The 24473-nt window shown below is 40.2% G+C and overlaps 2 protein-coding genes and 1 long non-coding RNA gene across 4 annotated transcripts; 1 reads left to right on the top strand and 2 right to left on the bottom strand.

The window, feature by feature from the left end:
• Positions 1-12881: 12881 nt before the first annotated feature.
• LOC108948885 (uncharacterized) lies at positions 12882-13799 on the bottom strand. The gene has a single exon (XM_070176881.1). It carries the CDS (start codon positions 13797-13799, stop codon positions 12882-12884), a length of 918 nt encoding a protein of 305 aa, XP_070032982.1.
• A 1710-nt stretch (positions 13800-15509) lies between these two features.
• Positions 15510-16302, bottom strand: LOC138891649 (uncharacterized). The gene is made up of 3 exons (XR_011408012.1): positions 15900-16302; positions 15690-15814; positions 15510-15614 (listed from the first exon to the last, which is right to left on the bottom strand). It is a non-coding gene; the product is annotated as an uncharacterized lncRNA (long non-coding RNA).
• Positions 16303-18322: 2020 nt separating this feature from the next.
• Positions 18323-24246, top strand: LOC104118336 (protein SEEDLING PLASTID DEVELOPMENT 1). 2 transcript variants are annotated; one of them, XM_070175299.1, is made up of 10 exons: positions 18323-19075; positions 19709-19923; positions 20216-20366; positions 20477-20668; positions 21143-21305; positions 21419-21557; positions 21618-21819; positions 21978-22154; positions 22748-22903; positions 23643-24246. In XM_070175299.1, exons 1-10 carry the CDS (start codon positions 18587-18589, stop codon positions 23940-23942), a joined length of 2184 nt encoding a protein of 727 aa, XP_070031400.1. In that variant the 5' UTR covers positions 18323-18586; the 3' UTR covers positions 23943-24246. The 2 variants fall into 2 exon arrangements, with proteins under 2 accessions (XP_070031400.1, XP_009627858.1); XM_009629563.4 differs by having other exon boundaries at positions 18324-19075; positions 21419-21819.
• The last annotated feature ends 227 nt before the right edge of the window (positions 24247-24473 follow it).

Below are 24473 nucleotides of genomic sequence, written 5' to 3'. Positions count from 1 at the left end.
TCTTTTCTTTCTTTAGTTTCTTTCTTAAGTTGAAAAGGTTGATCGTATATTGGCTTATGTGTAAATGACCCTGGAATAGAATTTTAATGATTTCAATAGCTATGTATGATGATTTTGGACTTAGGAGCGTATCCGAAAAATTATTTGGAAGTCCATAGTTAAATTAGGCTTGAAATGACTAAAATAGAAATTTATGTTTGGAAGTTGGACCGGGGAGTTTACTTTTTGATATCGGAGTCGGAATCTAGTTCTGAAAATTTTTATAGCTCTGATATGTCATTTATGACTTGTGTGCAAAATTTGAGGTCAATCGGAATTGAATTGATAGGTTTCGGCATCGATTGTAGAAGTTAAAATTCGTTAGTTTTCGTTAAGATTGAATTAGGGTATGATTTGTGATTTTAGCGTTCTTGGATATGATTTGAGGTTTCGACTAAGTTCATATGATGTTTTAGGACTTGTTGGTGTATTTGGTTGAGGTCCTGGGGCCTCGGGTGAGTTTCGGATGGTTAACGGATCAAAATTTGGACTTAAACAACTGCTACAATTTTCTGATGCCTGTATTTGGTTTCCTTCATCGCGTTCGTGAGAGGAGTCTCGTTTTTGCGAAGAGGAAGATCCGTTCACAAAGAGGAAGAAACGTTCGCGAAGGGTTGGCAGGATGTGCATAGCGAACGTGAGAAGGGTGACACGTTCGCGAAGGGTTGGCAGGATGTGCATTGCGAACGTGAGAAGGGTGACACGTTCGCGAAGAAGGTTTGGTGGCAGTGGAACAATAAAGCTTCGTGTTCGCGAAAGGAAGCTCGCGTTCACGATGGCCAAGCTTGGTAAAGCATCGCGTTCGCGAACACGAGGGAGCTGTCGCGTTCGCGAAGAAGAAACGCCTGGGGTAAGAGTTCTTAACTCAATTTTGGTCAAATTACCTGAATCTATGGTTGTTTTTAACATTTAGTTAGTGAACTAGGTTGGAAAAATTTAGAAAACCCTCTTGGTTTAATTTGAAGATTTGAGGGTTGAGTTGATGTCGGAATTTAGTAAAATTTATATCGTTGGATTCGAGGTTGAATGGCCATTCATATTTTGTAACTTTTGTCGGGTTCCGAGATGTGGGCCCCATGGGCGATTTTTGAGTGCAATTTCGGATTTTGTTGGAAAAAATGTATTTTCATATGGAATTAATTCCTATAATTTGTATTGACTGAATTAAATTATTTGTGACTAGATTTGAGGCGTTCGGAGGCCGATTCACGAGGCAAGGGTATAGCGGAGTAAAGAATTACACGGTTTGAGGTAAGTAACACTTCTAAACTTGGTTCTGAGGGTATGAATCCTCGAATTTGGTGTTATATAAATTATTTGGAGGTGACACACACGATAGGTGACGAGCGTGTGGACGTACACCATAGAAATTGTGACTTGAATAAATCATGTGAAGTTGTAAAATTAAAGAATCTTATTATTATTCGCATATTCTTCACGTGTTAGGAAATCGAGCTGAGACTCGTATTAAAGATCATGATTAAGTTACGTGCCGATATTTATGGACCCACATTGTCGTGTTGCTATTGAATTTAATTGTTTTAAAATGTATATTTCATACTCAGTCATGTTCATCCATTGTGAGGATATTTATAGGATCGGGGTTGCCCTCCTGCAGCAGGCCACATTTGCTTTATATTATTATTATATGGAACGGGGTTGCCCGCCTGCAGCAGGCCTTATAGGCTTTATAATTATATAAATCGGGGTTGCCCGCCTGCAGCAGGCCATATTGACTTTATATCACGCTTGGGCTGAAGGAGCCCCTCCAGAGTCTGCACCCCTCACAGTGAGCATAGATGATTTATATTTAGGATAGACTTCCTAGGGCATGGACTTGCCTTATTTATATATGTTCGGGATAGACTTCCCAGGGCATAGATTTGCCTTATTGATTTATGATTGTGATGAATTTTCCTTGGACATGAATATTATCCTAGTCATCTATATTTGGGGATAAATTTACCCCTGGGCTGGATTGGCCTTATACGATACTGAGTCACTGACTAACAGTTGATGTATATATATATATGGGATGGATCTTCCCTGGGCTGGATTGGCCATAGACAGTACTAAGTTTAACTGTTGAACTTGAAATCATGCCTATATATCTGTACAGTTATTTCTATACTGGACTGTACCTGCTGAGCTCGTCACTACTTTCAGCCCAAAGGTTAGTCTTGTTACTTATTGAGTTGGTTGTACTCATACTACATTCTGCACCTCGTGTGCAAATCCAGATGCTTCCATACTTGGCGACTATTATATCTCAGAGTGTTATCAGTTGAAGACTATCAAGGTAGGTGTATGGCGTCCGCTGACCTTGACTCTCTCCCTTTCAGTTATTGTATTGTTTTATATTTTCAGACAGTGTTTTCATCAGTCAGACTTTGTATTCATTTAGATGCTCATGTACTCAGTGACACCGGATTTTGGGACTGTTTTGTATTTGTAATTGTGAGGTTTTCTTTTGAATTCAAAATATTATGTTTTCAAACTTTAAAAATATTGTATTTTATTGAGGTTGTCGGATTGCCTAGTATTGAGATAGGCGTCATCACGACAGGTGAGAATTTGGGTCGTGACACAACCACATCATAACCGGAAAATGGTCCGAGTCCCCACCTACCGTCCTCACTCGGGTCTTTATTCCATCATATATGTCCTTAATCAGACTAACGTAGGCAACAGGTACACCTCTAGCCTCCAAACATCTCCACAACACCTCTTTCAGAACTTTATCGTACGCCTTTTCTAAGTCGATGAACACCAAATGCAAGTCCTTCTTTCTCTCCCTATACTGCTCCATCAATATCCTAACAAGGTGGAAGGCTTTTATAGTTGAACGCCCCGGCATAAACCCAAACTGGTTCTCAGAAATAGACACATTCCTCCTCACCCTTAGCTCTACCACTCTCTCCCAGGCTTTCATAGTATGGCTAAGCAGCTTGATACCCCGATAGTTATTGCAATTTTGGATATCACCCTTGTTCTTGTATACAGGAACCATCGTGCTCCACTTTCACTCGTCGGGCATCTTCTTGTAACGATCCGGCCGGTCGTTTTGAGAGTAATAGCCCCGATCCCCTATTTATTATTTTCCCCATACCTTTTTCTACTTAGGTGACTTGCCGGGAGGTTTTATTTTTGGTTTCGTAGTGTTTTGGGACACTTAGTCCCTAAATAAAAGTTTAAGTCTTAGGATTTGGACCGTAGTCGGAACTGTGTGAAGACGACTCCGAAATGGAATTTTGCCGGACCTGTTAGCTCCGTTAGGTGATTTTGGGTTTAAAGACGTATTCGGATTGTGTTTTGGAGGTCCGTAACTCATTTAGGCTTGAAATGGCGAAAATCGAATTTTTGGAGTTTTGGACCGGTAGTAGAATTTTTTATATCGGGGTCGGTTTCCAATTTCGGAAGTTAGAGTAGGTACATAATGTTGAATATGAATTGTGTGTAAAATTTGGGGTCAATCGGACGTGATTTGGTTGGTTTCGGCATCGGTTGTCGAATTTGGAAATTTCAAGTTTTTTAAGTTTGAATCGGAGGATGATTTGTGATTTTAGCGTTGTTTGATGTGGTTTGAGGATTCGACTAAGTTGGTATGGTGTTTTAGGACTTGTTGGTATGTTTGGTTGAGGTCCCGAGGGCCTCGGGTGAGTTTCGGATGGTTATCGGTTCTGCTGTAATCGCATATGTGCAAGGCTGCCCGCAGGTGCGAGCCCACAAGTGCAAGAAAATTGGCACAAAAGCGGAGTTGGGTGGATTGGTCAGGGGTCATAAGTGCATGGAAAAGGCCGCATCTGCGATGCCCACAAATGCGCAAGGTTGTCCGCAGGTGCGAAGTTAGACCGCAAAAGCGAACGAGATTTTCGCAGGCGCGCAGGTGCGACCCTTTCATCGTAGGTGCGGAGGTAGAGGGTGTAACTGGTTTGCGCACAAGCGCTCATTTTACTCCATATTTACTTTGGGACTACGAAACGGTATTTCGGGAGATCCCCCTGTACTTTTACGTTTGGAACTACGAGACGGTATCTCGGGAGATTTCCTGTTGTTATCTCTGTTTACTGAGCTGTTGTCTTCTATGAATTCATTCTTCGTTAAATTTTAGCACTCATTTTACTGCAATATTTCATTCTGTCTTAGTTTATTATTTATATACCAGTAGGGCCGTGACCTGATCTCATCACTAATCGACCGAGGTTAGGCTTGGTACTTACTGGATACCGTTGTGGTGTACTCATGCTACTCTTCTGTACATGTTTTGCATGCAAATCTAGGTACTTCTTATTAGCCCTGCTACTAGCTAAGAGTGCTTGTTGCTGTACGGGGACTTCAAGATATATCTGCAGCGTCCGCAGACTTTGGAGTCCCCCTCTATTCCCTCACATGTCATTTACCTTTCTTACTTCTATTATTAGATTCTGGTGTATAGAGATACTAGTTTCCTTCTGTAGCTTGTGACTTATGATGTTCCGGGTTTTGGGATTTTTGTGTATTTTTGAATAGTTGGTTATTGTACATGCCAAGTGGCATGGTACCCAGTTATGTTGTTACTACTACAGTTAGTTGTTAAATTTATGTTTTCATTTTATTATTCCGCAAATGTTAGGCTTACCTAGTCGTAGAGACTAGGTGCCGTCACGACGTCATATGGAGGGGAAATTTGGGTCGTGACAAGTTAGTATCAGAGCTCTAGGTTCATAGGTGTCATGAGTCACAAGCCGGTTTATTAGAGTCTCACGGATCAATACGGAGACGTCTGTACTTATCTTCGGGAGGCTATGGAACCGTTAGGAAAATTTCACTACTTTGATTCCTTGTTGTGCGAAAATTGTTGAATTCAAAAATTCTAAACTTCTGTATTCTATTCTCTCACAGATGGTGAGGACACGTACAAGCAGATCTGATGACCAGGCACCCATGCCCCTTCCTAGAGTCGCGAGAAACCTCGGTCGGGTAGAGGCCAAGGAAGTCAATGTGGTACAACCAGGGCACCCACACGAGATGCTATAGAAGAGCCCCCAGTAGCTCCAACTAGAGGGCAGACACCTGAGGTACCTGTTTCTGCACCAGCCCTCCAAGAGACTCCAGCCCAATGTCTGAGCATGTTCAGCACCTTAGCTCAGGCTGGATTGATCCCACTTGCTCCTGCCATATCTCAGGCTGGGGGAGGAGCACAGACTCCCATCGCCGGTACTCCAGAGCAGCGGGTTCAGGCCGACCAGGTTCCAGAGATTGTACCAATGCAGCTGGTAGCTCCAGTTCAGCCCGAGATTAGAGCAGCAGCGTCTGAGGTGGAGCAGCTTAGACTTGAGAGGTATAAGAAATACCACCCACCTATCTTCAGCGGATTGGCTACAGATGATGCTCATGGTTTTCTGGAGGAGTGTCATCTTATTCTCCGTACTATGGGCGTAGCGGAGATGAGCGGGGTTTCTTTTACTATATTCAGCTTAGAGGAGCAGCCTATTAGTGGTGGCATGCTTATGAGTTGAGTATTCCGGCTGAGGTAGCTTCACTTACATGGACTCAGTTCTCGGACATATTTTTGAGAGAGTATGTCCCCCAGAGCCTCAGGGACTCATGGCGCACGGATTTTGAGCAGCTGCGCCAGGGTGCTATGACTGTGTCAGAGTATGCAGTTCGCTTCAGTAATTTGGCCCGACATGCACCGGCCTTGGTTGCCACAGTTCAAGAGAGGGTACGACGGTTTATTGAGGGACTCCACCCCAGCATCCGGATTAGTATGGCCAGGGAGTTGGAAATGGATATTTCTTATCAACAGGTTGTGAGTATTGCCAGGAGATTGGAATACATGCTTGCCCAGGATAGAGAGGAGAGGTAGGCCATGAGGTCTCAAGAGACTGGTTATTATTCTAGTTCTCGTGTCCCAGCAACTCGCCATGGTAGAGGTTATGTGAGTCGCCCCATTCATTCATCTCTTCCAGTCACCAGTGATGTTCCAGCTCTTTCTAGGCCCCAGGAGCCTTATTATGCACCGCCAGTATCTAATGTGCCTCCTACACAAGGTGTTCCTAGCGGCCAGTCCAGCAGACCTAGCCCGAGCCAGTCACAGTAGCCACGCCCTCCCATAACTTGTTTTTAGTGTGGCGACACTCGCCATATAGTGAGGTATTGCTCCAGATTTATGAGGGGTGTACCTCCACAGATTTCTCAGCCACAACGTGCTCCACCGGGTCCTCAGGCTATGATTACAACACCAGCTGCCATCCCACCTGCTCAGCCAGCCCGAGGTGGAGGTCGGGGAGGTAGAGGTCGCCCTAGAGGGAGAGGCCAAGCCAGATATTATGCCCTTCCTGCTCATACAAAGGTAGTCGCTTCTGATTCTGTCATTACAGGTATTGTCCCGGTCTGTCATAGAGATGCGTCGGTATTATTTGACCCACGCTCTATATATTCTTATGTGTCCTCTTATTTTGTCCCGTATTTGGGCGTATCTCGGGATTCTTTGAGTTCCATTGTTTATGTATCTACTCTTGTGGGAGATTCTCTTATTGTGGACCGCGTGTATCGGTCGTGTTTGAATGCTCTTAGTGGTTTTGAGACCAGAGCCGATTTATTATTGCTCAGCATGATGGAATTTGATATTTATTTGGGCATGGACTGGTTGTCGCCCCATTATGCTATTCTTGATTTTCACGCTAAAACTGCGATGTTGGCTATGCTAGGTTTATTGCGGTTAGAGAGAAGAGGTACCTTAGAGTATACTCCCAGCAGAGTTATTTCATTTCTTAAAGCTCAACGAATGGTTGAGAAGGGGTGTGACGCGTATCTAGCTTATGTGAGAGATATCAGTATTGATACCCCCACAGTCGAGTCAGTTCCAGTAGTGAGGGACTTTTCAGATGTGTTCCCAGTTGATCTTCCAGGCATGCCGCCCGACAGAGATATTGATTTGGTATTGATTTGTTGCCGGGCACTCAGCACATCTCTATTTATCCATATCGTATGGCTCCTCCTGAGTTAAAGGAGTTGAAGGAGCAGTTACAGGAATTGCTTGAGAAGGGATTCATTCGGCCCAGTGTGTCACCTTGGGGTGCTCCTGTCTTATTTGTGAAGAAGAAGGATGGTTCTATGCGGATGTGTATTGATTACCGCCAGTTGAACAAAGTCACAGTGAAGAACATATATCCATTGCCTCGTATTGATGACTTATTTAATTAATTACAGGTTGCCAGAGTGTTTTTCGAGATTGACTTACATTCAGGATATTATCAGTTGAAGATTCGGGAGCTAGATATCCCAAAAACTACTTTCGAGACCAGATATGGTCACTATGAGTTTCTTGTTTTGTCTTTTGGGCTGACCAATGCCCTAGTAGCTTTTATGCACTTGATGCACAGTGTGTTCCGGCCTTATCTTGACTCATTCGTTATTGTGTTTATTGATGACATCCTGGTGTACTCTCGGACTCGGGAAGATCATGAGCAGCACCTGAGGACTGCACTTTAGACCGTGAGAGAAAAGAAGTTATATGCAAAAAATTTAAAAGTGTGAGTTTTGGCTAGACTCAGTGGCATTCTTGGGTCATATAGTATCGAGTGAGGGGATCCATATGGATCCGAAGAAGATTGAAGCAGTGCAGAGTTGGCCCAGACCGTCCTCAACTACAGAGATCTGGAGTTTTCTTGGTTTGGCGGGGTATTACTGTCGCTTTGTAGATGGATTCTCATCTATTGCAGCATCTATGACCAGACTGACCCAGAAGGGTGCACCGTTCAGGTGGACAGAGGAATGTGAGGAGAGCTTTCTGAAGCTTAAGACAGCTTTGACTACAACCCCAGTATAGGTATTGCCTATAGGTTTGGGGTATTATACTATATATTATGATGCATCGCGGATTGGTCTCGGCGCGGTGTTGATGCAGGACGGTAGGGTGATTGCCTACGCGTCCAGACAGCTAAAGGTGCATGAAAAGAACTATCTTGTCCACGACCTTGAGTTAGAAGCTATTGTTCATGCCTTAAAGATTTGGCGGCATTATTTGTACGCTGTTCCTTGTGAGACTTACACCGATCACTGGAGTTTGCATCATCTATTCAAGCAGAAGGATCTTAATTTGCGTCAGAGGATGTGGTTGGAGCTGCTTAAGGATTATGATATCACCATTCTGTACCACCCTGGGAAGGCCAATGTGGTGGCCGATGCTTTGAGTCGCCGGGCAGAGAGTTTGGGGAGCTTAGCATATCTACCAGCAGCAGAGAGGCCCATGGCGTTGGATATTCAGGCCTTAGCCAGCCAGTTTGTGAGATTGGATATTTCTGAGCCGAGTCGAGTATTGGCTTGTGTGGTCTCTCGGTCTTCCCTTTATGATCGTATTAGGGAGCGTTAGTTTGATGACCCCCATCTGCTTGTCCTTAAGGACACGGTCCAACACGGTGATGCTAAGGATGTCACTATTGGAGATGATAGTGCATTGAGGATGCAGGGCAGGCTATGTGTGCCTAATGTAGATAGTTTGCGTGAGTTGATTCTTCATGAGGCTCACAGCTCATGGTACTCCATTCATCCGGGTGCCACGAAGATGTATCAAGACCTGAGGCAGCATTATTGGTGGAGGAGGATGAAGAAGGACATAGTAGAGTATATGGCTAGATGTCTAAATTGCCAGCAGGTGAAGTATGAGCATCAACGACCGGGTGGGTTACTTCAGAAGATAGAGATTCCGGAGTGGAAATGGGAGCGGATCACTATGGACTTCGTTGTTGCTCTCCCACGGACTCAGCGGAAGTTTGATGCAGTTTGAGTGATTGTAGACAGGCTGACCAAGTCAGCTCATTTCATTCTTGTGATGACTACCTATTCTTCCGAGCAGTTGGCTCGAATTTATATCTGTGAGATCGTCAGGCTTCATCGCGTACCGGTATCTATCATCTCTGACCGGGGTACGCAGTTTACATCACGATTCTGGGGAGCCGTACAGTAGGAGTTGGGTACTAGAGTGGAGCTGAGCACAACATTTCACCCTCAGACAGACGGACAGTCCGAGCGCACTATTCAGATACTGGAGGATATGCTCTGCGCTTGTGTGATAGATTTTGGAGGTGCTTGGCATCAGTTCTTGCCACTTGACGAGCTTGGTTACAACAACAGTTATCAGTCCAGCATTCAGATAGCAACGTTTGAGGCTCTGTATGGTAGGCGGTGTCGGTCCCTAGTGGGTTGGTTTGAGCCGGGCGAGGCCAAATTATTGGGTACGGACTTGGTTCAGGATGCCTTGGAAAAGGTTAAGGTTATTTAGGATAGACTTCACACCGCCCAGTCCAGACAGAAGAGTTACGCGGGCCGAAAGGTTTGCGATGTTTCATTCATGGTTGGAGAGCGGGTCTTGCTCCGGGTTTCGCCTATGAAGGGCGTTATGAGATTCGGAAAGAAGGGCAAGCTGAGCCCAAGGTTCATTGGTCCTTTTGAGGTGTTGCGGCGTGTTGGGGAGGTTACTTATGAGCTTTACTTACCTCCTAGTCTAGCAGGAGTTCATCCGGTATTCCATGTTTTGATGCTCCGGAAGTATCACGGTGATCCGGCTCCCGTATTGGATTTCAGCTTAGTCCAGTTGTACAAGGATCTATCTTATGTTGAGGAGCCAGTGGCTATTTTAGACAGGCAGATCAGAAAGCTAAGGTCAAAGAACATTGCTTCTGTGAAGGTTCAGTGGAGGGGACAGCTGGTCGAGGAGGCGACTTGGGAGACCGAGCAGGATATGCGCAGCTGTTATCCTCCTCTTTTCACCACTTCAGGTATGTTTCTATGCTCGTTCGAGGACGAACGATTGTTTTAAGAGGGGGAGGATGTAACGAATCGGCCGCTCGTTTTGAGAGTAATAGCCCCGATCCCCTATTTACTGTTTCCCCCATACCTTTTTCTGCTTAGGTGACTTGTCGGGAGGTTTTGTTTTTGGTTTCAGAGTGTTTTGGGACACTTAGTCCCTAAATGGAGGTTTAAGCCTTAGGATTTTGACCGTAGTCGGAATTGTGTGAAGATGACTCCGAAATGGAATTATGTCAGTTCCGTTAGCTCCATTAGGTGATTTTTGGTTTAGGGGCGTGTCCGGATTGTGTTTTGGAGGTCCGAAGCTCATTTAGGCTTGAAATGGCGAAAGTTGAATTTTTGGAGTTTTGGGCCGATAGTGGAATTTTTTATATCGGGGTCGGTTTCCAATTCTGGAAGTTGGAGTAGGTCCGTAATGTTGAATATGACTTGTATGCAAAATTTGGGGTCAATCGGACGTGATTTGGTTGGTTTCGGCATCGGTTGTCAAATTTGGAAGTTTCAAGTTCTTTAAGTTTGAATCGGAGGATGATTTGTGATTTTAGCGTTGTTTGATGTGGTTTGAGGATTAGACTAAGTTTGTATGGTGTTTTAGGACTTGTTGGTATGTTTGGTTGAGGTCCCGGAGGCATCGGGTGAGTTTCGGATGGTTATCAAATCATTTTTGGACTTGGAAGATTTTTCTGGTGCTGGGATGGTTCTGATGTAATCGCACATGCGCAAGGCTGCCCACAGGTGCGAGCAAATTGGCACAGAAGCGGAGTTGGGTGGATTGGTCTGGGGTCACAGGTGCGTGGAAAAGGCCGCATCTGCGATACCCGCAAATGTGCAAGGCTGTCCGTAGGCGCGAAGTTAGACCACAGAAGCGAACGATATTTCCGCAGGCGTGCACGCGCAAGTGCGGCCCTTTCATCGCAGGTGCGGAGGCAGTGGGGGTAAGTGGTTTGTTCATAAGCGCTCATTTTTCGCACAAGCGCACGCGCAGGTGCGAGCCCAGGCTCCGCAGGTGCGAAAATGCCTGGGCAGTGTTTAAAACCGAAGGGCTTCGTGATTTTGTCATTTTGGACTTTGCAAACTCGGTTTAGGGCGACTTTTTAGAGCATTTTCGAGAGATTTCTTGAGGTAAGTCCCTTGTGCTTATTTTTTATCAATAATCTTGCTTCCCCATTTATGTTTCCACATAGTTAGTATGTGGAATTTGGGAGTTTGAGGCTAGGGATTTGGAAAGTTTGAATCTTGGATTTGAAGGACCATTTGGTGTCGAATTTTAGTAAATTTGATATCGTTAGACACGTGAGTGAATGGGCTTTTGGATTTTGTGACTTTTACCCGATTCCGAGACATGGGCCCGGGTCGACCTTTTGGGGCGAATTTCGGAATTTTTATTAAAATATTGATTTCATTCATTAGATTAGTCTATTATAGTTGTATTTATGATATGTAATTGTTTTGGCTAGATCTGGACCATTCAGAGTCGGATATTCGTGGAAAAGGCATTGTTACCGATTGATTGAGTTTGGTTCGAGGTAAATGGCTTGCCTAACTTTGTATGGGGGAACTCCCCGTAGGATTTGTACTGTATTTTATATATGAGCGTCGTGTACGTGAGATGGCGAGTACGTACATGGGCTAATTGTGTAAAAACCCGATTTTCTACTAAGTAATAACCTGATTTCTTTTTTATTTGAGTTTCATTAGCATGTGTAGTATCCTGCTAGATTAGAATAGCACGTCTACTTGCCTTAACTGTCTACTTGAACTATGTGCAACATGTTTAGTGAATTTACCTATTTTTCCGTAACTGGTACTTACGTTGAACTGTAGAATTTCGTGTTGTGACTATTGAATTCTATTGTTTAGCTGCATATTTACTTTAGGACTATTAAACGGTATTCCGGGAGATCCCCATGTACTACATATTTATTTTGGGACTACAGAACGGTATTACGGGAGATCCACATGTACTGCATATTTACTTTGGGACTATGGAACGGTATTCCGAGAGATCCCCATATACTGCATATTTATTTGGGACTACAGAACGGTATTCTGGGAGACCTCCTTGTACTGTATATTTACTTTGGGACTACAAAACGGTATTCCGGGAGATCCCCCTGCACTTTTACGTTTGGAACTACGATACGGTATCTCGGGAGATTCCCTGTTGTTATCTCTGTGTACTGAGTTGTTGTCTTCTATGAATTCATTCTTCGTTAAATTTTAGCACTTATTTTACTGCAATATTTCATTTTGTCTTAGTTTATTGTTTATATACCAGTAGGGCTCTGACCTGATCTCGTCACTACTCGACCGGGGTTAGGCTTGACACTTACTGGGTACCGTTGTGGTGTACTCATGTTACTCTTCTGCACATGTTTTGTGTGCAGATCCAGGTACTTCTTATCAGTCCTGCTACTAGCTGAGGATGCTTGTTGTTGTACGGAGACTTCAAGGTATATCTTCCGCGTCCGCAAACCTCGGAGTCCCCTTCTATTCCCTCATATGTCATTTACCTTCCTTACTTCTGTTATTAGATTCTGGTGTATAGAGATACTAGTTTCCTTCTGTAGCTTGTGACTTATGATGTTCCGAGTTTTGAGATTTCTGTGTATTTTTGAATAGTTGGTTATTGTACATGCCAGGCGGAATGGTACCCAATTATGTTGTTACTGCTACAGTTAGTTGTTAAATTTATATTTTCATTTCATTATTCCACAAATATTAGGCTTACCTAGTCGTAGAGACTAGGTGCCGTCATGATGTCATACAGAGGGAAAATTTGGGTCATGACACTTCTTCATTGTAAAAATGATATTAAATAACCTAGTGAGCCACTCCAAGCCTGCCTTGCCCGCACTCTTGTAAAACTCCACCAGTATTTCATCCGGCCCGGTCGCTTTGCCCCTGCTTATCTTACGCATAGCCCCCTCAACTTCATCAAATCTAATCCGCCTACAATACCCATGGTCACAACGACTCCTAGAGAGTTCCAAATCACCCAGTACAATGCTCATGTCCTCCTCCTCGCTCAAGAGACTATGGAAGTAGTTCTACCATCTCCAACGGATAAGCCTCTCATCCAACAAAACTCTATCTTCTTCATCCTTGATGCATTTTACTTGGTTCAAATCTCGCGCTTTCCTTTCTCGCGCCTTGGCTAACCTGAACAGCCTCTTATCCCCACCTCGACCCTCAAGTTCCTCATACAAATGACTAAAAATTGTAGTCTTGGCCGCCATAACTGCTAGCTTTGCCTCTTTCTTAGCCAACTTATAATACTCCATATTCGCCCTCTTCTCCTCATCGTCTACACTTTCCACTAGCTTCAGATACACTGCTTTCTTGATTTTCACTTTTTCTTGCACCTCTTTATTCCACCACCAGTCTCCCTTGTGACCACCAGAGTAACCTTTTGAGACCCCTAATACCTCTCTCGCGGCTTTCCTAATGCACTGAGCAGTCGTAATCCACATAGCGCGTATGTCCCCACTAGTCCTCCAAGCCCCCATAGTCACCAGCTTGACCCCCAACTCTTGCACTTTAGCTTCCGTCAAGGCTCTCCACTTGATCCTATGTTGTCTATAAATCGCCCTCTTACTCCTCTTCCTTGTGATCTCAAGGTCCATGACCAGGATCCTATGAAGGGTCGAGAGGCTATTACTCGGGATGACCTTGCAATCCGTGTAAAGACCTCTATCGAACTTCCTGCAGAGTAAATAATCAATCTGAGTCTCGCCCACCAAACTCCGGAAGGTGACCAAGTGCTCCCTCTTCTTCGGGAAACTCGAGTTTGCTATTACCAAATCAGATGCTCTAGCAAAGTCCAGCAGAGACGTTCCTCCTCCGTTTTTATCTCCAAAACCAAAGCCACCATGCACATCACCATATCCCCCAGACGTCGCTCCAATGTGGCCGTTGAAATCTCCTCCTATGAAAAGCTTCTCGATATGCGGGATACCACACACCATCTCATCCAAATCCTTCCAGAAATGCCCCTTGACTTCCTCATTCAAGCCTGCTTAGGGTGCGTACGCACTGATTAAGTTCAAAGTAAAACTTTCAACAACTAGCTTAATAGCCATCAGCCTGTCATTCACCCTTTTAACCTCCACCACTAGTTCACGGAGGTCCTTATCAACCAAGATACCTACCTCATTCCTGCCCCCACCCTCCGAGAATACCAAAGTTTGAAACTACCCACATCTCGCGCCTTATCTCCTACCCACCTAGTCTCTTTTACACAAGCTATATTAATCTTTCTTTTCTCGAGAATCTTCGCTAACTCTACAGATTTTCCAGTCAAAGTTCCTATGTTCCAAGACCCCACTCTCAGCCTAGTAGCCCTCTTACCCCTCGCACCCCCTCCCCCGCGCTGACACCCCCGAGGACAAGACCTTATCCTACCATCGTTCACCAAAGGCACTATAATCTAGGAGTCACTACGCAAGCACAATCCCAAAAACAAGCGACAAAAATAAAATGAATTACTGAAATATAATCTACCATTAAAGGTCGCAAAACAGGTGAAGAAGTAAAATAAAGGAGCTAACAGAGACTATAATCTACAACTAAAAGTCTGAAAAATAGGTGAAGAAATAAAATAAAGGAATTAAATGAACTATAATCTACAACTAAAGGATAGAAAAATAGGTGAAAAAATAAAACAAAGGAACTAAAAGAACTATAATCTACAACTAAAGGATAGAAAAATAGGTGAAGAAATACAATACAAGAGCTAAATGGGACTATAATCTACAACTAAAGGTCACAAAGAAAATGTGCGAAATTAGAGCAGAACTACTAGGGGATATTTGAAAATAAAGATGTAGACGGGTAGATAAAAATATAAACAAGTAGGCAAAGCTATCAATAATGTAATTAATTTGATAATATTAGGACAAATACTAACTAAAGATTCAAGAATAAAATAGGCAGTAATATAAAAACTTATCATACGCTAAATGCTGAACCACTTTTTAAACCATAAAATAGGCTAACAAACAGTAAACTTGAGACCTCAATAGCGTATTTAAGGCACTTTTATATCACCGAAAATTGCATCACTATTTAATGAAGCCTACACCTATCTATGTCGCGCAGTTCACATGGTAAAGCTACCCCTATAGAATATGACTGAACAGCAGAAAATTTAAAAACAAAACTGTTTTACATACATATAAGAGTCTTTGTGATAGTTTTTATCAACTTAATAATCAAACATGCGAAACACCAATAAGCTGCAAAATCACTTTTAAAGGAGAACTTTTCTGGTGACGACTGTATTATTCATTATAAAAAGATGGTTTTTCAGAATATCAAAGGAAGAAGATTAACATTACACTGTAATGTTTATAGCTTCTTTATTCAATTTTATCATACAACGACTTACACGGTACATTGTAAAAGTTGTGCATAGAACAACTATTAACATTAAAGACCGATTGAATTAATACTACACAAGATAGTTTACTCACTTGCATGGACTTCACTAATTGGCCAATTGTTTTAACTTGAACAATACCCTTCTCTAACTTATCCGAGACAGAGTAACTTTGTTGAGAGATGGTTTGAGTCAGCCTCTCAGTGTAATTATCCTGAACAGAAAGTAATCCGTATTTATGAATGAGTAAAACAGTTAAATGTATGCTTGAAAAATATATTTGAGGATAGATGCAATGAAAAAAAACACATATTGAACCGTGTTTTAAACTCGTCAGATTGAGAAAAATTTGGGTTAATCCACAGCTTTGATGCATTCCAAGTATTGCGCACAGAATATGAATCTGCAAAATAACATACGTTAAGATGTAATTAATAACTTTCACAAAATAATGTCAAATTGAATAATTGCATTTTACCTTAAAATTTATGGGCTTTTATGAGTTGCATAACGACAATAACAGGCTGGTTCTTAGAACTTAGCAGGAGAGGTACAATTTCATCAACAAATTCGCCCCAGAATGTAGCAGACAACTTCTTCCTCCTGCCAAATAGAAATAGATATATAATTTTAAGCATATGTAATCATCAAATCCATCCTTAATCAGTAGATGACTGTTTATTCTAACTCATCATCTTCTAGTTGGATATCCATAAACTTCCTAGAAATTTCACCTTGTTTGTGCGTTTTTACCTCACCAAAACCGATGATTTCTCCGATCACATCTAAAGAAAAAGAAGATGTTAAAAGAAATAGCAGAAAAGTTCATAATTATAAATTTAAGGTAAAACTTATTTTTACCGAATAATTCAGTCTCATTCACATCAACCTTATTTATCAATTGATCATATGGTCATAGATCAAAGATATTCATAAGGAAAAATGGATCAGTTGTTTCAGTCACTGTTGTCCGTTGAGTAAATGTCAGCCTCAACCTATGTTTTGTAGTGTTGAACCTCTCCTTATTTTGACAAATGATAAAGTTCGCCATAAGATATAATCCAAGCTCATTAATTTGTGTTTTAAAAAGATGCAAACGCATGTATCCGATCGCCCTACAAAAAATTACATTAAATAAAAGAAAGTGTTTGAAGAAATTAGTAATACAATAATTGCATATTAACTCATACAAATCTTTGCAACTTAATCACATCAAAAACAAAGAAGGTCTAACGAATTACCAACACAAGAAATCCAGAGTAACTAATTCTAATTTATATTACTGTACTTGAAAACTTGAATTTATAGTAATACAACTTATCAATAATAGAGTTTAATGAAATAGTAAGTCAAACAAACACAAGAAGAACTCCAAATTTTTAATTTTCAACAGCAGACTTGAATGAATTAGTAAATCACATAAACAGAGGAAGTTTTTTAGATATTTAATTTATATTACTGTATTAGAAAAAAATTTCTTAAATTTTCAAACTATGTATAAAACAACTTGCCGTAGAAATTCACAATAAACGCTGTTATTCATGCCTTGTGATTTTGTCTAAGTAGCTTTAAACATAATCTATTAGCGTTAGTGATAGATATGCCAAGACTTATGGTAGACCGTTCCGGAGAAATCTTAAGAAAATGTCTGTAATAGCTTGCCCAGGCCAAAGAAGCTAACTATCTATGTAAGAGTAGTGGTTTGGGCCAGAACTAAACTTCAATACAAAGACTGAGCTGGACAGAAACCTGATTCCATACTTGACCTTTATATAGTTATCTCTCTCAAGGAAGTCCCTTGTGTGTATATCTAATTGTTCTGGTGTATGACGTTAACCATGTAATCTTTTTTTGCATTAATTATTAATCTTTCAGTAATTCTGCAAATTCACAAATAACATATTGTACTTACACTCCTTTGGCAAGGCCTCATCGGTTTCAAAAGACCAATTTTCTTGTGGGCAATAGATTAGGGTCAAACTTAAGCTAGTGGGATAAGTAATTTTACACTCCTTACGTTCTATTTGTATCTCCATATTCTCCCTACATTCATATGCTACTTTATCCAGTAGACTTGAACGAATTAATAACTCAAACACACAAAGCAGCAAATTGAAATTTGCAACTTAAGAAAGATGGAGCAAAAAAAGCTTAGTAAGAAAATAACATATTTTGAAGATTTTTTCATCTTGTAGAACCAATTCAATGGAGAATGTAGTGTCTGAATTATAACGATCCGGTACTTCCCACAGACGGACAACCCGAACTTTCAACTTACACATTTTTGAAATTGTTATATCCTTGATGAAATCACTCTGAGTAGCCATTCTTTTCACAAGCCGTACCTTTTCTTGAATTCTTGATAGCAGTGGGAAGATTAGAATTGAAATACCGTGTAAGTTACTAGCATGAAATATAAGTTTGTTTTCCATCGTGGTTTAGATAGTTAAGGACACTATGTTATTTTGCTGAGATAATTTAGCGCAAGTGGAAGCTAAAAGGTTTTTAAAAAATATAGTGGATTTCAATTGTGAAATTTCTACCGATTTTTGCAGGCCATTTTTCTCCCAAATAAAATTTTAGTTCCTAATTAGTTGGAGCAATGTCTTAAAGTGTCAAGTGGCATAGTGGGATGATGACACTTGGTTTAAGGAGAGGGATTTTTACTCTCCTTTTAATTATATATAGATATAGATATATAGATATAGATATAGATTATACTCCATATTTTATTTTATTTTTGTAAGATTGCAAGTTTATTCTTTATATTGTTGCTATGTAACATCATGAAATAACGGTAAACAGTACAATCTATCCAAATATTGTATTTATCAAACAATACAATACGATATATTATAAAACGATATGTAATAACAAATTCAAACAAGCTGTTATTGAACTTAGACCAATCTACACAATATTTGAGTGGTAATCAGAGAGAAGAAAAGTAATACTTAGGAGTAACAATTTTCTTCTTCCATTTGATTAGCGTGCACGCCTTATTCACATGCCAAAACAGAATACTTCAAACTTCAACAAAATTTTCAAATTTTCATAGCAAGCTCTCCCAAAACTCACTCATTTGTGTGGTCTAAAACAAAGCCACCCACGTGTTTCCCCTTCCATGGTCGTTGTATGTTTCTTGTTAATGGACCCCACTTACCCTCCATTACCGTAGGAGATCCTTTCGAATCTTCTTCAAATTCTTCCCCTCATCTTCTTCTTACCAACTAAAATATATTTCTCTTCTTCCTTAATCCAATCAGATTTCCCCAAAACCCATTAATAAAAGATCTTGTACAGTATTTATATTACAAAGAATTAGTAGGGGAAAAAAAAAGACATTGTGTAGAGAAAGTGGGATTTTGTGAGAGAATGAGTGCTTTGAATACCCACTTTATCTTGATTGATCTTCAAAGTTCATGGTACTCAACTAAGCAGATACCCAATTCCACCCTTTCTTATTTAAACCATTGTCAATTTGCTTCTTCGACGTTCACAGCGGCATTTCGCCGAACATGTCGTGGGAGCAGTAAAATCTCGTCTTCTAGGTTGCCGGTGCCGTCAATTCAGTCGCCGGAAATCAGGAGGCCAAAGGGATGTTCGATTTCCGGAAATGGGTTGTCATTGGTTTCTTCAAATTCGACTTCCACTTCGAGTCCCATGATCTCGGACTTGGACTTGTTTTTGGAGATAGTGCCATTGAGAATGAGAAATGAGCTCTTTAGACATCAGGAGATTGGGGAGTTGATTGAGGTGGTTATGGATTTGGGTAGAAAGCCCCTTGCCCGATTTCCTTCAGGTGATTGGGTCATTTCGGAGCAGCCCGTAAAGCTTGAGGATCTATGCCACGCCATTTCAAAGGTGTCTAAGTAAATATTACTCCCTCCGCCCCAATTTATTTGATATTCTTTTCTTTTTTAGTCTATTACGAAAATAAATAATTCTATATTTATAAGTTAACTTTCCATTTTATTTTGAAATGATCTATAACCGCACAAATATTTATGGTTTGCTTTAGACTATCTAGTTTTATAAATCTTTCTTTTTTGCTTAAAATTCATGTCAAAGTCCAAAAATATTAAGGAAGGAGTATTACAAGTTCGATATGTTTAATTTAACTGGAAATGGTAGGATTGACTTTATTATGTAGTACTATATAGGTAACAATCATGTCATGTAGCAGGATATGCTGAGATCACCTTTACAGAGTGCAATTTAAAAATTAAAGCATCTGCTTTAAGTTTATTTTATTTGAAGAGTGGAAGTCAGTACTCATTGATCAGAATGTGACTAATAGTAATTAAATAATTAGAAGCACTTATCTTTTGTCTCTGTGTGTGTCTACATAAGTTTTGACCTGGATGAGGGTAATAGCATAAATAAAGGAGATTGTTTTTCTTTTAATCTGTGTGTGCGTATGAAAAAAAATATATATATAAATGTACGGCTATGAAATTTGTTGCTTAAAGTTCATAAATTTGCTTCATTGTTTAGGTGGGGGATTTCTCAGATGACAACCGTTCTGGTATTGACAGTTCCCTCCATCGTATTAGTGCAATTAGAAACCGTAAAATGCAAATCATTGGTCTTACCTGCCGGGTAGGTCGAGCTGTATCTGGAAGCGCTGAGATCATACGTGACTTAGTTGAAGGATGTAGCTCCATATTGGTGATCGGGCCTCCAGGGGTCGGTAAAACTACTTTAATCAGGTATCCAAATTTACTGCTTGCTTTTTATGAACATCTCAAAAGTGATTGCTTGTTATTATTTAGTGCTACTTGTCACTACTCAGCTTTTCTCCCATAACTATCTTAATGAAGAATGACTAGTACCCAGTAGCGGGCCAAGATTTTTACTAAATACACAAAGATTCAACTCATAGTATACATACATAGCAAAAAATAGTACCTATCTAAACAGTTTAATTTTCCGGCGAAGGGAATATGTGGCTCCGCCACTACTAATACCCGTCAATGAATACGAAGCTCTCTATGTGTGCAGAGAAATAGCCAGAATGCTGGCAGATGACCAGAAGAAACGAGTTGTTATTGTTGATACATCTAATGAGATCGGAGGTGATGGAGATGTTCCTCATTCAGGTATTGGTTGTGCAAGAAGGATGCAAGTCCCAAATGTTAACCTGCAGCATAATGTGAGCACTGAAGTAAAATTCATTTTAAGTTTTCTGCATTTTTGGATAACCTCTGAACTGCAATCTAATTTCTCCCTCTTCTCTTGTTCTGTTTCTCTTACTTTGAGCAGGTAATGATTGAAGCAGTTGAAAACCATATGCCCCAAACCATTATAATAGATGAAATAGGGACAGAACTTGAAGCATTGGCTGCTAGTACAATTGCTCAGAGAGGAGTACAGCTTGTTGGAACTGCCCATGGAAGTACTATTGAGAGTATAATAAAAAATCCATCCTTACAAATGCTTGTTGGTGGCATAGAGGTGTTGAACCCCTCTCCTCTCTTCCTTCTTATTAATTTAGAGCCCGTTTGGACATAAGAAATTTTTCCCTTTTTTTCAAAAATAATTCACTTTTTTTCGAAATCAGCTTTTGTTCATAAAATTTCCAATTTTCACTTGAAGATGCATTTTGAAAATTTTTGAAATTTTAAAAAACTCCAAAAAGTTGTTTTTCAAACTTTTCACTCAAATCACTCACAAAACTTCAAAAACAACCCAAAATTTTTTTCATGTCCAAACACAACTCGAAATTTCAAATATCATTTTCACTTGAAAAATCTTTTCCCCCTATTTTGGAATTTTACAATTCTTATGTCCAAACGCCCACTTAATATGTGGTCCTCTGCACTTGAACTTGTTTTCTTCATTTCTCAGAACAATGTTTGGTCAGATATTGATAGCGAACATTTTTCTTCTGGACCTAATATATTGTTGTTTTATTTTGCTTTGGACCAGAGTGTTACTCTCGGTGATGAGGAAGCAAGGAAAAGGAAAGTACAGAAAACAATTCTGGAGAGGAAAGGTCCTCCAACTTTTACCTGTGCAGTTGAGATGATATCAAGAACTGAATGTCGTGTTCACCATAGACTAGATTTAACAGTAGATGCAATATTAGCAGGTACATTAGAGTTTTGCTTTCCCACCCTTTCGGAATTTTCTGACATTGTGAAATCACTGGACTACACTTAGCAACTAATATTAGTTCTATATTTAATCTTTTCCTTGATGCAGGAAAATCTCCTTTGTTTGAGATACGCAGATTGGAGATTGAAGCTGAAAACTCCATCGAGTCTTCTCTGTTCGCTCAAGAGGACCAAGTTAATGACTCTGAGCTAACTGATAAAGTGGAAAAGAAAGATAAAATAGAGTCCTTATCAAAAAAGAAAGATAAAATAGAGTCCTTATCAAAAAAGAAAGATAAAATAGAGTCTGAAAGAGAGTATGTAAAAAAGAAAGATAAAGTAGAGTCTGATGGGGAGTATGTAAATTATCATCTGCAATCCAATAATGAAAACAATAAGGTAAAATTTGAGTCAGATGAGGAAGATGAGGATCATCCCAATTCCAAGAAATTGGGCACCAATGGATCTATCAGCAAAAGGAAATCTCTTGTGTATGTTTATACTTATAAGGTAAGTTTTCTTGATTCCTTTTGACTGTTGGAATTTTCATAACATTGTGATGCATTGTTGGGAATCATGGATGCACAAACCTCTCTCATACTATAATACTGTGTATACTTGTCATTGATGTGTAGAATCAAGCCTAATCTCTTTCTGGCTTATTGTAGATTCAAGATGCTGATCTATTGCAAGTTGCAACCGTTATGGGGCTTGAGGAAGAAATTGAAGTAACAGATGATATTGGCATTGCGGATGCTATTCTAGCCTCTAGTGCTGAAATGAAGCAGAATCCTTGGATTCGTAGTGTTGCCAAATTTCATCAAGTTCCTGTCTTTGTTGTAAAGGTATACTTGTGCCCTTTACTTACATATTTGTTTTTGTTTGTTTGTTTGTTCGTTTTGGGTCAATCACGTTGACCTCCTCTGAATTGTTGTAAATCAAGGGACCTCCCCTTTAATACTCACCTTTACTCTTGTTCAAAATATGATTTCGCCTCTCTCTCTCTCTTCTGCTGGTTAACAGTTAATATTATTGTTAAGGCTTAATATTTGAGCAACTATATCTTTGAAATATGATTTGGCCTTCATCTTTGTGTCATATTTGATTAGAGTTATGTTTATTTTGAAAAATATTTTTTCTAAACTGGATGGAATTCATGTAGGGTACTCTATAGTTGAGGAATGATGACTTTGAAAAACAAGAAATTAAATGATAACATTGATGTTTGCTAACTATCAATTCTTTTCAGAGGAAGAAACTGAAATTTTGCTATTGGGCATCGTTCACCCTTTAAAAATAATTTATAGCGCAGTTTACATTAGAATTAGGTGTCTTTATCTTTGGTTACTCTGTTTGACCCTTTTTAGCTCTTTGGTGGGAAACGATACTCAAGATTTAGCTGCAATATCGAAATACCATTTCTTTTCTTATTATGCAGTCAAGTACCATGGCACAAATGGTGAAAGCTATCCGTATGATTCTTGGAATGGATTCCATTCACTCAAAACAGCCATTAACAAATGCATTCGATATTGAAATTGAAGACGATGCACCAAAAAGGAGACCAACATTGGAGGAGATAGATGCCTTAGAGGTTTGCCTCTTTATGTTTGTATATCTTCTTCACTCAAATTTCACTCAAAAATTCCGGGTAACCCCTAGAATAAAGGAAGCTAGTGAATCAGTGGCATTTCTAGGAGTACTATCATTCCATTTGTTTATAATTGATATCTCCCTCTCTAGCAGGAGTTATATGAAATTATATACAAAATTCTAACTTGGTCAAAATGTGCATGACAATTACAAACAAAGCAGTTGTTTCGTCACACCTTCTAGCCAAGTAGCGGTTTATGAGAAAAGAACATGCGTATTGTCATCTTATCTTGTAAGTTGGCTACGGGACATGTGAAAAATCAGCTGCTCAAACAGACACGTAATTCGCTAAGATGTGGCTTACCAATCATAATTAGGGGTTGTGAATACTAAACCATTAGTGTAAGCGTATGTCGTGATGTGTAAGAGCGCAACACGTGATGTGTGAATTAGGCGCGCGTCACGGGTTCGAATCATGCTGTAGACAAGAGCCTGGTATTTAAGTGGAAAAGGGTTGAGTCTGACCAATTATTCACCGAGTTTTGAAGTGTGCGCCACTGACCCTCAGGAGTTTCTCGGTTATTAAAAAGAAAAACTAAACGATTGCTGCTTTATCAGAGGTGGCTTCTACTTCTCTGCTTTAACCACTTGATATTGTTCCAGTTTCCATTTAGCCTTATAATACTTACGTTTTCTAGAAACTCAATTGATGGCATATACATTTTGATGGCTCATAATAGGAGGTTCGCCTTGCAATTGAGTACATCGTTATACCTGGTGGTGAGGCTGTTGAACTTCTACCTAGGCGCTCTGAAATAGTTACCCAACAACTCAAGCTGGTTGAAAGTTATCAGCTGGCTGCAGAAAATTCAGGTACCGAATCAAACCCAAGGATTCAAATCCTTCCTCAGAAACTACAGAGGAAGACTTCAGTAAAGCACTCCGGGTCCAGTTCAAGTCAAAACAGCACAGGTTCAAACTCTTGGATTGATAGGAACGGAGGCACTAGTGTTGCTCGCCTGCCATTCTTGCCTGAATAATTCAGATAAGTTCCTTTGCAGCCGATTCAACCTTGGTTGAACATGTTAAAGGCAATGTGCAGTGATGTATATCTGTATCTAAACCCCCTGTAGATTCTTGCATTGTAGTGTTATCAGCTCATTTATTCCTTGCTAAGATTGTTTCTAATACGCTGTACAATGATGTAAATCCTCCACAGGAATGAAATTTAGTAACACATATTCCATAAAAATAAAACAACATTGGAAGCAAAATATAGGAGTCCCATTTTACTGTATTGTTTCATTGGATGTAATGTTTATTATGGAAAACTCCTCTCTTTTATCTCCCTGATTCTTTTCTGTTTTACACACTGAGGTAGTGTAGCAGTCCATTAGGTACTTCCTGATATAGGATTTAGAAAATGCTATTGCTTTCTCATAATAATTCCATTACTTTCAAGAATATAGTGTGCCCGAAAAAGGTGATAATTGAAGGATTCGAGCATGTATCTTCATCATGTTATCATAAGTGCACCTTGAGCATTCAGTCCTAAAATATATGATGTGCAG

This window comes from Nicotiana tomentosiformis, chromosome 5 (genome assembly GCF_000390325.3).
Source record: "Nicotiana tomentosiformis chromosome 5, ASM39032v3, whole genome shotgun sequence".
NCBI classification, from domain to species: domain Eukaryota; kingdom Viridiplantae; phylum Streptophyta; class Magnoliopsida; order Solanales; family Solanaceae; genus Nicotiana; species Nicotiana tomentosiformis.
This window is presented reverse-complemented; position numbering and strand designations above follow the sequence as displayed.